The sequence below is a fragment of the Delphinus delphis genome, chromosome 16 (genome assembly GCF_949987515.2).
Source record: "Delphinus delphis chromosome 16, mDelDel1.2, whole genome shotgun sequence".
Lineage (NCBI taxonomy): Eukaryota > Metazoa > Chordata > Mammalia > Artiodactyla > Delphinidae > Delphinus > Delphinus delphis.
The window spans coordinates 7,270,756-7,286,673 of record NC_082698.1 but is presented as its reverse complement, the minus strand read 5'-3'; the positions used below and the strand labels follow the sequence as shown (position 1 = coordinate 7,286,673).

The window sequence follows — 15,918 nt, the reverse complement described above, 5'->3', positions numbered from 1 at the left end:
TAGTTTGCATCTGCTTACCCCAAACTCCCACCCCCCCCTTCCCCATTAGCAACCACAAGTCTGTTCTCTGTGTCTGTGAGTCTGTTTCTGTTTTGTAGATAAGTTCATTTGTGTCGTATTTTAGATTCCACGTATAAGTGGTATCATATGGTATTTGTATTTCTCTTTCTGACTTACTTCACTTAGTATGATAATCTCTAGGCCCATCCATGTTGCTGCAAATGACATTATTTCATTCTTTTTTATGGCTGAGTTGTATTCCATTGTACCACATCTTTTTATCCATTCATCTGTTGATGGACATTTAGGTTGTTTCCATGTCTTGGCTGTTGTGAGTAGTGCTGCTTTGAACATAGGGGAGCATTTATCTTTTTGAATTATAGTTTTGTCTGGATATGTGTCCAGGGGTGGGATTGCTGGATCATATGGCAACTCTATTTTTAGTTTTTTGAGGAATCTCCATACTGTTCTCCGTAATGGCTGTACCAGCTTACATTTCCACCAACAGTATAGCAGGGTTCCCTTTTCTCCACACCCTCTCCAGCATTTGTTACTTGTAGACTTTTTAATAATGGCCACTCTGACCAGTGTGAGGTGGTATCTCATTCTAGTTTTGATTTGCATTTCTCCAGTAATTAGTGATGTTGAGCACCTTTTCATGTGCCTGTTGGCTATGTGTATGTCTTTGGTGAAATGTCTGTTTAGGTCTTCTGCCCATTTTTCAATTGGGTTGTTTGTTTTTCTGTTGTTGAGTTGTATGAGCTGTTTGTATATTTTGGAAATTAAGCCCTTGTCAGTCAAATCATTTGCAAATATTTTCTCCCATTCCATAGGTTGTTTTTTTGTTTTGTTTATGGTTTCCTTTGCTGTGTAAAAGCTTGTAAATTTGATTAGGTCCCATTTGTTTATTTTTGTTTTTATTTCTATTGCTTTGGGAGACTGACCTAAGGAAAAAAATGGTACGATTTATATCAGAGAATGTTTTGCCTGTGTCGTTTTCTAGAAGTTTTATGGTGTGATGTCTTGTATTTGAGTCTTTTAAGTCATTTTGAGTTTATTTTTGTGTGGTGTGAGAGTGTGTTCTAACTTTATTACATGCATCTGTCCAACTTTCCCAACACTACTTGCTGAAGAGACTGTCTTTTTCCCGTTGTATGTTCTTGCTTCCTTTGTTGAAGATTAATTGCCCATAGGTGTGTGGGTTTATTTCTGGACTTTCTGTCTGTTCCATTGATCCATATGTCTGTTTTTGTGCCAATACCATGCTGTTTTGATTAGTGTAGTAATTGTCTGAAGTTTGGGAAGGTTAGACCTCCTGCTTTATTCTTTTTCCTCAGGATTGCTTTGGCAATCCTGGGTCTTTTATGGTTCCATGTAAATTTTAGGATTATTTGTTTTAGTTCTGTGAAAAATGTCATGGGTAATTTGATAGGGATTGTGTTAAATCTGTAGATTGATTGGGTAGTGTGGCCATTTTAACAATATTAATTCTTTCCAATCCAAGAGCATGGGATATCTTCCCATTTCTTTGAATCGTCTTCAATTTCCTTTATTAATGTTTTATATGAACATGTTATTTAAATTCTTCATATAGAGTTAGAAGAAGAATCTCCAATTATAAACTGGTCCTTGGAATTGGCTACACGTTTGGACAGTCGACTGTATGCACTTTGGAACCGGACTGCAGGAGACTGCTTACTTGATTCAGTACTACAAGCTACCTGGGGCATTTATGACAAGGACTCGGTGCTTCGGAAAGCCCTGCATGACAGCCTACATGACTGTTCACATTGGTGAGCTGACATCCTTCCCTTTTTGAATCCAGGAGTGCACTGGCTGAATCATTTCCTTACAGTGGTGGGATACTTTTTGTCTGTTATATTTTCTGTGGAAGCTAGGGGGAAAAACCTTTGGTTTTTCGGCACTGAGACACTTTGAACATCTCAGTGGTTTTTATATCTTTTTGCTAAGCTTTAAAATAGAAACATTGGAAGCTGTAGGAGTGTCTTAAATATAGAAAGGTCTTTGCTCATCTTTTAGTTTTCTGGTTTCACCTGTTTATTTATTTTTAGTGTGGCTAGTGGAAAATTTTAAACTACACGTACGCTGTATTTCGTGTCTTGGTCAGCTCCGGTGCTCATATTTTAAAGTAGCTTTGATTTTGTATTTCTGTTCAACTTTAAGAGATTATATTGATTGTGTATTACGAGTTTTTCTTCCTGAGACAGGTAGTCTTAAGACCATGTTTTATTTTGCAAATTTTCAAATCCACAGAAAAGTTAAAAAAAAAAAAAATCAGTGCAAGGGATCCCAACATCTCCTTCATTGGATTGGCCAGTTGTTAATTGTTAACATTTTGCCACAGGTGCTCCATCTCTGTGTACCTAAACACTCCCCTTTGCCAGTTAGTTGTAGGCATCCTGGTGCTTTACCCTTCAGTATTTCAGCATGCATCTTTTAAGAACAAGGATATTCTCCTACCCAACCACATCCTCATTACCACATCTAAGAAAATCAACATTGACTCAGTTATCTAGCATACAGTCCAAATCACACTTTCAGCTTGTCTCAAAAATATCCTTTTTTTAAAAAACATCCAATAGTCAATCAAGTATATGACTAGTCTTGAACTGTAAATTCAGATGGTAACCTGATTGGATAGCTAAAGAAAGAATGTGTCATTCAGAACTGATGGTTTAGACATTCAGCCCTTGTCCAGGGGAGAGGACTTTGTGCCTTTTAGTGGAGGGTGATTGCTCTGGATTGATCTGGTAGTGTGGGCAATACCATTCCTTTTGTGATGCGGATTCATCAGGCCTGGTGAGCCTGATGTCATTAAATGTTCAGTCTGTCTGACCTCTAGATTGGATTACGTGCTCATCAAACAACAAACACCCTAATGATGAGTTGGCTGTTTGTGTGGGCCTGCCCTCACCGAGGGGATGAGTCGTTTTGGATATTGTGGTTTTACAGGTTTGCCTTGTAGGTTTAGTTAATGTGACTCTGCCCTTAGAAAGATAGATCTGTCCTCTGGGTGTGGATGAGGTCTAGCTGCTCAGCCTGGAAACTAGATCTGGACCTTGGTAAGTCTACCATTTTATAAGTCCTTTTTCAAAGGCAGCTCTAGCCTTTCCTCTGACAGTAATATTCTGACCCTGTTGTAAGGTTGAAAGTGTACTGTAAATTTCAGCAGATGATATCTACTTTTCCTAGCTGTGAGGGCTTTAAAAAGAAAAAGACATTGGTGGCTATTAATAGTTTGGGAACTTGATGCTACCCGTTTCTCAAAGCTGGCAGTAGGTAATCTTCTGGATTGGAGTTGTCACTTATATTTGTATTAGGACTGAAATTCTAGTTTTGAGTCATTTGAAGTCTCAAAAGTCTAATGTGAAAGTAGGGGGAAAAAGAAAAAGATTGCCATAATCTGAGGTGGAAAATGGGCTAGATGGATATTGAGAGTGAGAAGGACCTAGGTTGTATGAGTGCAGCCACTGGTAAGTGCTGTTGTGGCAGGTCGTTTGGTAGTGGAGGCCTTGGTTCTAAAAGGATGCTTCGCTGGCGTATGAACAGGCTTTCTACAGTAAAGAGTGCCTTGGTGCCACCTCCTCCAGTCCCTGCCATACAGGGTCTTCACCTGATGTTTTACAGTTAAGGCATAGGGAGCTGCAAGGATTGTAGTGATCACATAGACATCCCTTTCACTATCTTGGGGTGGAGAGGGGATGAAGATTATCAAATGAGGAGAGAGGAAGCATTGTTGCCGTAGATTCAAGGCATCAGTGATGTGGGTCAAATATATTAGCCTTATTGAATAACGATTAAATTGTTGACTATTTTGAGTTGTGACAAGTTTGTTGACTGGGCTCTTATATGACTATTAGAAGTAGAATGAGAGGGCCCTGTCCTAGGTCAGGAGAGGAGCAGCCAGTATGTCACTTGTGCAGTCTCCTTTTAAATCAGCTTTTTGCTAGGGTTTCCTTTGCTCATAATCCAAGTCAGGTGGGATGAGACTTTTTTTAAGTCATAAAATATCTAAATGAGAACTGAGAAAGTAATTTTCTTTTATTTAAACCCTTCCTCCTATCACTTAAAGATAGGACATTTTTTTTGTGGTGGTAGCCGTGCCCTTCTGTTGGGTGCCTATGATTTGATCCGGCTCAAGTGCTCAAGATGGAATATTGTACTTGCCTTTGATTGACATGTCAATCCAAATAGAGAGCCAAATGGGAGTAATTAATATAAATAGGGGGAAAAATCAGTGAAAAATCAGTTCTTTTAGAAGTATCAGCTTTGGATAACTTATTGTTGTGCCTCTCTGTATACATTTTTAGACCTTAATTGGTTGAGAGCAGTTTTAGTTCACAGCACAATGGAAAGGAAGGCACCGTTGTTTGCCATGTCCCCCCACGCATAACTGCCCATTACAAACATCCCCCACAAAGTGGTATGTTTGTGACAAGTGATGAACCGACACTGACAATATTCTTATCACCGAAAGTCCATAGCTCACATTAGGGTTCATCTTAGTATACATTCTGCGATTTTGGACAAATGTGTAATGACATGTGTCCACCATTATATAGATAGTATTGAACAGAGGATTACAATTATAGTATCAGAGAGAGTATTTTCAATGCCCCAAAATCCTCTGTGCTCTGCCACTGCATCCTTTCCTCCTGCCTAACTCTGGCAGCCACTGGTCTTTTTACTGTCTGTTGTTTTTGCCTTTTCCACACTGTCATGTGGTTGGAGTCATATAATATGTAGCCATTTCAGATCAGCTGCTTTCACTTCGTAATGTGCATTTAGGGTTCCTCTGTTTTTTCATGGCTTACATAGCTCATTTCTTTGTAATGCTGAAAAGTACTTCATTGTCTGGATGAATTTTATCCATTCTGAAGGACACTTTGCTTGCAAGTTTTGGCAGTTATGAATAAAGCTGCTGTGAACTTCCATATGCAGGGTTTTGTGTGTTCATAGATTTTCAGTTCCTTTGGGTAAACACCAAAGTTCGTAATAGCTGGATTATCTAATAAGAGTATGTGTTTAGTTTTGTGAGAAACTGCCAATCAATCTTCCAAGGTAGCAGTACTGTTATGCATTCCCACCAGCAATGAATGAGAATTCCTGTTGCTCCATATCCTTGCCAGCATTTGATGTTGTCAGCATTATTACATTTAGATCATTGACATTCAAAGTGATTATTGATATAGTTGGATTCATAACTTCCATGTTTGTAACTGTTTTCTATTTGTTGCCCTGTTCTTTGTTCCTGTTTTTGTCTTTCACTCTTTTTCTTTCGGTTTTTTTTTTTTTTTTTTTTTTTTTTTTTGCGGTACTTGGGCTTCTCACTGTTGTGGCCTGTCCTGTTGCGGAGCACAGACTCAGCGGCCATGGCTCACGGGCCCAGCCGCTCTGCGGCATGTGGGATCCTCCCGGACCCGGGGCACGAACCCGTGTCCCCTGCATCGGCAGGTGGACTTTCAACCACTGCGCCACCAGGGAAGCCCCTGTCTTTCATGTTTTTAGTTGAGCATTTTATGATTCTATTTTCTCTACTTTCTTAGCATATCAGTTATACTTATTTTTTTAACTTTTATTAGTGGTTGCCCTAGAGTTTGCAGTATATTTTTACAAATAATCCAAGTCCGCTTTCAAATAAAACTGTACCACTTCATGGGTTGTGTCATTACCTCATAATAACAAAATAATCCTAATTCCTCCTTTCTGTCCCTTGTATCTTTATTGTCATTCATTTCACTTATATGTAAGCATACATAAGCGCATACCTGCACACACGCTCGCACGTTCATACACACACACTATATATATATATACATAAGTATGCATAATCAACTATTATTTTGAATAAACTATTATCTGTTAGATCAATTAAGAATAAAAAATAAAAGTTTTAATTTTATCTTCAATTTATTTCTTAATGCTCTTCCTTTTTTTATGTAGATCAAAATTTTTGATCTATGTTATTTTCCTTCTTTCTAAAGAACTTCTTTTAACATTTCTTGTGAACCGGGTCTCTGGCAACAAATTCCCTCCATTTTTGTTTGTTTGAGAAAGACTTTATTGCTTTTTTACTTTTGAAGGATCATTTCACAGGATATAGAATTCTAGGTTGGTGTTTTTTTTGTCTCAACTTCTAAAATATTTCACTTCATTCTCTTCTTGCTTGCATGGTTTCTGAGAAGTCGGATATAATTCTTATCTTTTGTTTCTGCATAGGCAGGTGTTTTTTGGGTTTTTAAAAATAAATTTATTTATTTATTTACTTTTGGCTGCGTTGCTGTGCGTGGGCTTTCTCTAGTTGTGGCGAGCGGGAGCTACTCTTCATTGCATTGTGCAGGTTTCTCATTGCAGTGGCTTTTCTTTTGTGGAGCACGAACTCTAGGCACACGGGCTTCAGTAGTTGTAGCACACGGGCTCAGTGGTTCTGACTCATGGGCTCTAGAGCTTAGGCTCAGTAGTTGTGGCGCACAGGCTTAGTTGCTCTGTGGCATGTGGGATCTTCCTGGATCAGGGCTTGAACCTGTGTTCCCTGCATTGCCAGGAAGATTCTTAACCACTGCACCACCAGGGAAGTCCCAGGTAGGTGTTTTTTATATTCTGTCTTCTTTCAGGACCTTTTTCTTTAATTTTCTGTTGTTTGAATATGATATGCCTAGGTGTAGTTTTTCTGGCATTTTTCCTTCTTGCTGTTCTCTGAGCTTCCTGGATCTGTGGTATGGTGTCTGACATTAATTTGGTGAGATTCTCAGTCATTGTTTCAAATATTTCTTCCGTTACTTTCTTTTTTCTCCCTCTATTATTGACATTTGTATGTTATACCTTTTGTAGTTGTCCCATGGTTATTTGAAATTCACTTTTTTTTTCTATGTGTGTTATATTTGCTTTTTAGATTTGGAGGTTTGTATTGATGTATCTTCATGAGGTTCTTTGCTTAGCTGTATCCAGTCCACTATAAGCCTATCAAAAATGTTCTTCATTTCTGTTGGTGTTTTTGATCTCTAGCATTTCATTTTGGCTCTTTCTTAGGATTTCCATCTCTCTTCTTACATTGCCCATCTGTTCTTGCATGCTCTCTTTTTCCATTAGATCCCTTAGCATACTTATTATAGTTGTTTACAGTTTTTAAATTTAAAATTTTAAAGTTTTATTCCTGTGTTTTCACTTAGGAATTCCATAGTTTTAGCTTTTACATTTAAAGTCTGTGACCCATTTTGAGCTAATTTTTATTGAAGGTGTGAGGTAAAGATCTAAAATCATCTGTTTTGCATGGATATCCAGTTGTCCCAGTACTGTTTATTTTTTTTTCCCATTCAAATGCCTTGGTACTTCTGTCAAAAAGTATTTTACCTTAAAAGTAAAAGTTTATTTCTGGACTCTCAATTTTTTCCTGTTGATATGTATGTCTGTCCTTATGCTGACATTAGACTTTCTTGATGATTGTAGCTTTGTGGTAGGTTTTGAAATCTGGAGTATAAGTCTTCCAACTTTGTACTACTTCTTTCAAGATTCTTTTTGCTATTCTGAATTCTTTGGATTTCTAGATAAATTTTAGGTTCTAGCTTCTGCAGAAAAGTCCTCTTGAGATTTTGATAGAGATTGCACTGAATGTGGAATTCATCCATGAATGTGGAATTGATTTTTTTAAAAATAAATTTATTTATTTTTGGCTGCATTGGTTCTTCGTTGCTGCTCGTGGACATTCTCTAGTTGTGGCGAGCGGGGGCTACGGGCTTCATTAGTTGTGGCACGCGGGCTCTAGAGCACAGGCTCAGTAGTTGTGGTGCACGGGCTTAGTTGCTCTGTGGCATGTGGGATCTTCCTGGATCAGGGCTCAAACCCGTGTCTCCTGCATTGGCAGGCAGATTCTTAATCACTGCACCACCAGGGAAGCCCCGAAGTGACTTCTCAGTGTTAAAGCCAAACTTGCTGTCCTGCTTGGCCTCGTATTCCTGGATTTGGTTTGCTTGTCTGTTCTCAGTGAGCCAGGTAGCTTGAGTGTTTAGGTCTTTGTGTGGTGGGTGTGATTATTTGAACATGCTTATTTTTAAAATATATTTTGAACAGCCTTTTTCTGCAGTCTTTTTGAGTTTTGAGTGAAGTCATCATTTGATTTCTGGCACATTTAGGTGTCTCATTCAATAAAACGATCCTAGGCAGCAACCAAGAAATTTCTTAACTGCAGCAACTTTCTGTGTTTCATGATATTTTTCCTCGAATTTATTAAAACAATGTATTTTGTCATTGGTGCATTGAAATATATTTCTGTGTATCTTAGGTATTTTAAAAGAGGAATATCCATATTTTATTTTTAAACATTTGGCATTGAAACTTACATTCCTGATTTAAAAAGAGAAAACCTATGGTTCTCTGGCATAGAAAAGTTTTTTCTCTAATCAAACAAGAGTTAAGCCTCCATAACATTCTTTTTTAAATCTAAAATATATTAATTTACTTTTTACGGAGCCCTGCATTAAGTTACTCTAAAGAAACGTGTGACACTAAGACATTTAATACCTTAACATTTCAACAACAGCAAAAGAATGTTTTCTGATCTTTTGATTCTTTTACCTAGAATTCAAATACATAAAAGTATTGGGGATTTCTGATAGTTCACTACATGTGAGAGGAATGTAATGTTACAAACAGGTTAAATGTCTTCAGAGGTCTTTGCTGGTTTGTTTTGTAAGACAGTGGATCACAGTTTTGAGCATAATTATATCCGGCTTTATTTGTATACTTGATCTAAAGAAAAAGAATGTTTTGCTTTTAGTAATTCAGTCTACCAGTGGCCTAGTTTGATTTTTAGTCTTCATAATTTATTAGGCCGAAGTATTTAAACAGGTATTAAGCATGAAGAAGGGATTGTTCTTGTAGTTACAGTGATTTTTTATTTCAATTGTCATGTGATAATCAAATAATTTTATTTAATGAATGAAATCTCAAGGAAGTGATTTTGATATTCTTATAAACACATGGGCTATTTCTAGTCTGTGACCAAGTAGTGGATAACTATTCATTAATGGAGAAATGTAGTGTCTTTGATTTTTATCCAACCTCTCAGATGATTTTGAGTGTTTTTAGTTTTTATTCGTAAACCAATAGTAGACAATTGAAATCAACCGTTCTCATCACTAGTGTTCGTAGTTTTGATGAAAATTTGGTGGGTGGTGAATCAGATTATGTCTGAGGATATGTTAAAAGATGTCTGCTAGCAGAAAGGAGGCATTTTTAATTGGAAAAATATACTGCAAGCCAGGTAAAATTAATTATTAATCTCTGCATTTGAATTGCTTAAAGACTACATTAAATAAATGATCGGAACATTAAATGAACTGTTTATAGAAAGGCTTCTGTTTTACTCTGTTGCTTTTAGGTTTTATACACGTTGGAAAGATTGGGAGTCCTGGTATTCTCAGAGCTTTGGTTTACATTTTTCCTTGAGAGAAGAACAGTGGCAAGAAGACTGGGCATTTATACTCTCTCTTGCTAGTCAGGTAAGAATGCTTCAGGGCATGTTGCTCCTATGAGAAAAGTGAGGCAGCTGGTCTAAATGCCTTGGTTTACACGAAGACCATGTTGGAGGCAGTGTGGCATGAAGGGAAGAGCGCTTGACTTGGCAGCAGGTGACTTGGGTTCTAGTGACTGCTGTTTATCAGCTCTGGGACCATAGGCAAGTCCTCGCTGCAGCACAGGGAGGGCAACATGTTTCTTATATTAAGTGATTAAAAAACTGTCCAAATAAAAGTTGTACTTGGTGATTCTAACCTCTTAAATATTTCCTCAGATTACTCTTCAGTTATATTGTCCTCTCAGGTGACTTTTTGGGATTGACATATACACGCTATTATATATAAAATAGATAGCTAATAAGGACCTACTGTGTAGCACAGGGAACTCTACTCAATACTCTGTAATGACCTATATGGGAAAAGAATCTAAAAAAGAGTGGATATAGGTATATGTATAACAATTCTCATTGCTGTACAGCAGAAACTAACACAACATTGTAAATCAACTATACTCCAATAAAAATTTTAAAAAATAATAAATTAAAAATTTTAAGAAGTGGTGGCTTTATGCCTGTTTTACCTACCTACGGGTTAGCTCCCATTCTGTGTCCGAGGGGACACTTCCCCAAGATCTCTGTGCTAGTGGTGGGTGCTGATGCTGAGCTGCCAGGCCCCTGAGGATCAAGTTGTGATCTTCACAAGGCTCCCCAGGTGAGGAGCCTCCGTCCACGTGACGTAGGCCAAGGAGAAGGTGCCGTGGACAGGAATGATTAACTAACTTGGGAATGAACTTTTATAGATGTATTGTGTAGGGCTGTCCCTCACACTCATGCTAGTTTTATTTTATGAAGCATATTAATATACTTAACTATAAACTTCAAATATATGCACAACAAACCACTTCTTTTCTTTGCAGAAAGCATCATAATTCATTAGTACCCTCTGAGGGAAGTACCTTCTGTCTTTGGGTCATTTGGGCAGGGTTCACAGTGACTGTTTTACATCTGAGACATGTACCTCCTGTAAAGGTGCTGTCAGAATCATTATGGGGGGAAGGGAGACCTGTTGCATATTCTTGCCTTAGGTGATGCAGCCATTTGCAGCCATTTATGTTTGTGTGAAATAACGAAGTTCTTTTTACTTCGGGTGGACCTTGTTGTAGGTAGTACTTTCACAAGTAACTTAACCAGAAGGCAGTTATATAAATCAAGCTTCCTTTGCTGTCTGAATCTCTTGTTTCTGAAATCAGTATTTAAACATATCTGTTCAGTTCTTGAGTTTGGATACCTGTACATAAACTTTGCAGATTTCTTTTATTGGACTTTGCTATTTGAGGAATCAAACTCTTTAGTTGGACAGTAGTATTACTATATTTTTTAAATGAATTGAGGTAGTGTAATAATGAAGGAGGGTAGCATTGTGTTATACACATCAGTTTTCCGGGGTGGTAATAAATGTTTTAAAGAGAATTTGCTTTCTTTTATTTTGTTCTGTACAGCCTGGAGCAAGTTTGGAACAGACCCACATTTTTGTACTTGCACATATTCTTAGACGACCAATTATAGTTTATGGAGTAAAATATTATAAAAGTTTCCGGGGAGAAACTTTGGGATATACTCGGTTTCAAGGTAAGCCATTATCATGAGTATTTTGGAGCTTTCTTGTTTATTATTTTAATGCACATTGCAGTCACATCCTGAAAATCTCATTGTGACTTTCTTCCCTCTTTCCAGGTGTGTATTTGCCTTTGTTGTGGGAACAGAGTTTTTGTTGGAAAAGTCCGATTGCTCTGGGCTATACAAGGGGCCACTTCTCTGCTTTGGTTGCCATGGAAAATGATGGCTATGGTAACCGAGGTGCTGGTGCTAACCTGAACACCGATGACGATGTCACCATTACATTTCTGCCTCTGGTTGACAGTGAAAGGAAGTTACTCCATGTGCACTTCCTTTCTGCTCAGGAGGTAAGAAGCCTGTTTCTTGTATTAATTACTTAAAGTAGCAGCACTGTACCAGAACCCAGCCTAGTGTGTCTTTCAGGTGTGGTATTATCTGTACTACCACTTACAATTTTGAACTAGGTCGTAGTAATTGTCACTTTCTATAAATCCTGGTCAGACAGACTTTGAAATTTATCTTTTCAGAATTGCTGTGTAGGATGTGTTCTGCAGAGATAAAGCAGTGAAGACCAAAGTCCTAGCCCTCAGGTAGTGCTGAGTGCTGAGGAGATAAAAAGATGGGGTGAGGGGGAAAGGGGGGGATGAGGGGGCCACCGGGGGCCCAAGGTAAGGCATCACTGAGGAGGTGACGCCTGAATTGAGACCTGAAAGAGGAAGGAGTCTTGCAGAATCTGGGGGAAGAGAGTTGTAGGTAGAGGGAAGTTCAAGCCAGTGTGGTTTGTGGGGATTGGGCAAGCGGGGAGAGACGAGGCTGAGAGGTTAAGGGGTGGCATGGGGTCATCAACGGTCTTTTAAATCTTTGGCTTTATTCTGGGTAAGCTGGGGAGCCAACAGCCAGTTTGCCCAGAAGAGGAATACTGGCAACTCGGTTGAGACTCGATACCTGGGCAGTGGTGGGAACAGGAGCAGGTGGGAGGTCACTGGAGCTACGGGGGAGCAGGTGGTGCACGCCAGGCAGGGGAGGTGGCGAGAATGTGTAAAAGAGCGCTCCAGCCCAAATTCTTATAAAATTATTGGTCTTTTATTTCATATACTAGTAATAATTATAAACTTTTTATAACCATGATATTAAGAAAAAAGTTCAGATAATTTTTGTTCCTTGAGCCTATATACATAACTTTCTGAGTAAACTTACCTTGTTCTGTTTGAAGCTGCAAGGATCAGCTTATTAGATAACATTTGCTTTTTGCTATTATATCAAACAAATTAACTTATTACTAGGCTATTCTTCCCTCTAGGTTTTTCTGTGAATTTTCCCATAGATTTTTTTTCTATTTAACCACAGGAAACTGGGTTTTAAACATAAAATTGATGAGAGGTGGAAACCATGTTGAAACACTTCGTTGCTCTGGCCTTTTTCATTAATCATACCAGCTGTAGGGTTCTGTTAAATTTTTCCTGTCAAGTCTGTGATCTGTTGTGTTATTTTCCCTCTTCTTCACATTCCTCTAAAAGCTAGGTAATGAGGAACAGCAAGAAAAGCTGCTCAGGGAGTGGCTGGACTGCTGTGTGACTGAGGGAGGAGTTCTCGTGGCCATGCAGAAGAGCTCCCGGCGGCGAAATCACCCTCTGGTCACGCAAATGGTAGAAAAATGGCTTGACCGCTACCGACAGATCCGGCCTTGTTCATCCCTGTCTGATGGGGAGGAAGACGAAGATGATGAAGATGAATGAAAATAATCAAAGAGCAGAAGAGCAAGGTACCAGCTCTGTAGTGACCTCCACGCTGCTGCGGTGCTCCAGGCAGAGTGCACGGCATGGAATGAAGCAGATCTGGCAGGATCTGCTTGGAAGGGTTTTTCTGATCCACACCCCGTGGAGATGATGCATCTGCTGTGAGGAGACAGAACTTTGGACTACAGTTTGTAAAAAATGAATTTTATTAAGACAGAACTTTTTTCCTTTCAAATTGTAAATCTGTCTATAAATGTAACGCATGTGGTTGTGTAAGAAGTTGTGTAATAGGAAAAGTTGTACCAGCATCTTCATATTATTGAGAAGTTTTTTCCAGCATGGGCACCTCCAAAAGCACATGGCAGATCACTCTTTGTTCCTTTGAGATAATTCTTTTTTAAGTAGAACCTGGCATTCTACTTGCATCTTAAAAGATCCGTTTTACATTATATCTCACTAGAGCTCGTTAGAGATTTGGAAACTTTTTGTACAAATTACCCACAGCAAAACATAAAAACAAGCTTTTATTTTTATTAATAATTTAGTTCCTGTTGTGCCCAATAAAATAAAATAAAATCTTTAAGGAACAAACTGTAAGAAAAGTAAGGATTTTTTATTGAGTGAACTTTGCATAGACATCGTTCCCTTGTTTTGGAAAGGGTTTTGGTTTCTATTATTTTGTCTTTTTAAAAGTTTCTGATAATGCCCCTTTTCAGTGTTTAGGTATTTATTTGTTTGGAAGAGTGCCCTTAAGATGGGGCTTCTTCTACCAGACTCTGGGCAGCAGTCTCTTTGTGAATAGTTATTCGGTGGATGTAAGTGAGGGGAGTGCTGGCGGGGGAGTGCTTGGGGGAGCCGGCCCACTCGTATGTAACTGAATGAATTGTGTGAAATTCGCCCACTTGACTCTGTTGACAATGTTATACTCTCCCAGGTTGCCATGCATAGAGTCTGTGGATTCTTAACTGTCTTTTATCATCAACCCTGCTTTAAGCAAATTGTGTTAGAAAGGCATGCCTTTGCTTGGGCTAATTGGGAATATCAGTTCAGTATAGAATAAAGATTTAAGAACGCAGTAAGGTGGTAAATGCATTGTATAATGAATTTCTCAGTGAGTAGTCTGAGAATTTTTGCATGTTGGTTAATTGTGGCCATTCTTATTTAAAGTTAAGACTATAATCTTAGGTAGGAAAACTTTCTACAAAAAGTATTATTTGACCACTTCAGGTATACATTCAAAACTGGGTAAAAATTTCAGACCTATCTCAGGAACACAAAAAGACTTAGTGTCCTGGTAAGCACTTTGTAGACTATTGATGTGGCAAGGAATTTGGCAAGAAGCCCTACACACACACACACACACACACACACACACACACACACTCACTCACTCACTCACTCACTCACTCACTCACACTTTTCCTTCCCTTTGATGAAAAGGCTGTGAAAACCTTGAAATATTTACTTCTTGTTTTCTTCTAAGTTCTGTTTAGATGCTATTGAAATGTGCACAACCTCAGATTTGATGCTGGAATACTAAAAATAGAAAATTACCTATGAGATGTCATCTCTCTAGTTCTTTCTTCCCTCTCTGAACACTCCTTGAAACGTGTTCCCAGGATGATCGCTTTTGCTGCATGCTACAACTTGCAGGAAAAATATTTGCAATTTGATTCCATATGAATGAATTTTGATGTAATGTGTATGTTACTGTTTCAAATGGTTAATGTTTTCTTACAAATTGACTCTACGGTTTGCTTTCATTTTGGACAGAATTAATTTTTTAGAAGGCTGCCATTCTAATTACATAGCACAGCATCCCTATAAACTTTTCTCCATATATAGGGAGAGAATTCTTTAGTGGCCAGACATCCTGTTCTAGTTGCTGTTAAGCAAAAACTGCTCTCCCAGTTGAAGAATCCGAAGAGAAATGTTTGAGGGAAAAGCATCTAGTTGCTACGGTCTACATTACAGTCAGTGCTGTTCAGAAAACTGCAGGCTCGGTCTTTAGCCTTAGCCTCCGTGTGTTGTGTTTGCTGCGTGGTGTGTCCCCTGAGGTGCCTCTTTATTTATTTATTTATAGATCAGTGACCCTGACCACATCTAGTTTAACAGGTACAGCATTCTTCCCTGTGGGAAAGAATTATATATATATATATATATATGACTCCATTTCTTAGGCTCCAGACAGGGATGGGGCTTTAAATGGTTTTCACAGCAGATTGGCTGGTAAAGGCCAACATTTTGGTGAATCAATGCTATGTTAAGCTCTTGAACTATCAAACAGCCATAACTGTTGTCCCAAGATAGAGTTTGCAGTCCTTTCTCAGATTATATATGGCAGGGTGACAGATATTGTATGTCTTTTGGTTGACTCCGGACAGTAATACCTTTAACTGTATGGACTTTATGGTTCTTTTTCTAGGGAGAATACAGTGTGGTGTTTTCTGTCAAAACCCAAGCACACCATGGATTTGGACCTTTTTATGTTTTTGGTTTTTAGGCTCATCGTGTCACAGACTTAGTCTGTGTTAAGGGACTATTGCTGTGCATAGTCGGTTGGGGGTCTCCTTTTTGTGCATACGTCACCCCCTCACTGATTGCCTGTTTGACAAGTGGTCGTGAAGATGATCTTGAGCTGCCACTTTGCTCCCCGGAGTGATAGGTCAGTAACCATTTGCTGTATCTCTGTCCAGGATCTCTCTATCCGTGTCAGGTGGTTTCAGTGTAATTTTTCATGGGAGAGTTGGGATGGGACCACCACCTTAAAATGAGTGAGGAGGTTGATGCTTTAAGTTGTCATGACTTCTTTTTTTAAATGGGAAAGGGTGGGGGGAGGTGGCTGAAAAGGAGTTCGGTACCTGGAATTGTTGGACGTGACTGACATTTGCAGATACTGCTAGTAGTAAGGGGTTTAATGCTATTTGAGAAGGAAGACCCATAAAATCAATGGAAAGTTCCTAACCTATGGAAATGGCTGATGTTAATTAATTTGCAACATTTCTTTGTAAATATCATTAAAAAAATTTTTTT

At 38.6% G+C, this 15,918-nt stretch overlaps 1 protein-coding gene across 5 annotated transcripts in view; it reads left to right on the top strand.

Moving 5' to 3' along the window:
* The window catches only part of ZRANB1 (zinc finger RANBP2-type containing 1), a 69,079-nt gene extending 53,212 nt beyond the window's left edge, over window positions 1-15,867 (top strand). For 4 of the 5 annotated variants that reach the window (XM_060033870.2, XM_060033867.2, XM_060033868.1 and 1 more), the window contains 5 exons: window positions 1,595-1,793; window positions 9,398-9,518; window positions 11,032-11,161; window positions 11,267-11,496; window positions 12,667-15,867. In XM_060033870.2, coding sequence (XP_059889853.1) covers window positions 1,595-1,793; window positions 9,398-9,518; window positions 11,032-11,161; window positions 11,267-11,496; window positions 12,667-12,885 — 899 coding nt within the window. In that variant the 3' untranslated portion in view covers window positions 12,886-15,867. The remainder of the gene's footprint in view (window positions 1-1,594; window positions 1,794-9,397; window positions 9,519-11,031; window positions 11,162-11,266; window positions 11,497-12,666) is intronic. The other variant, XM_060033869.1, reaches the window with a different exon arrangement.
* The last annotated feature ends 51 nt before the right edge of the window (window positions 15,868-15,918 follow it).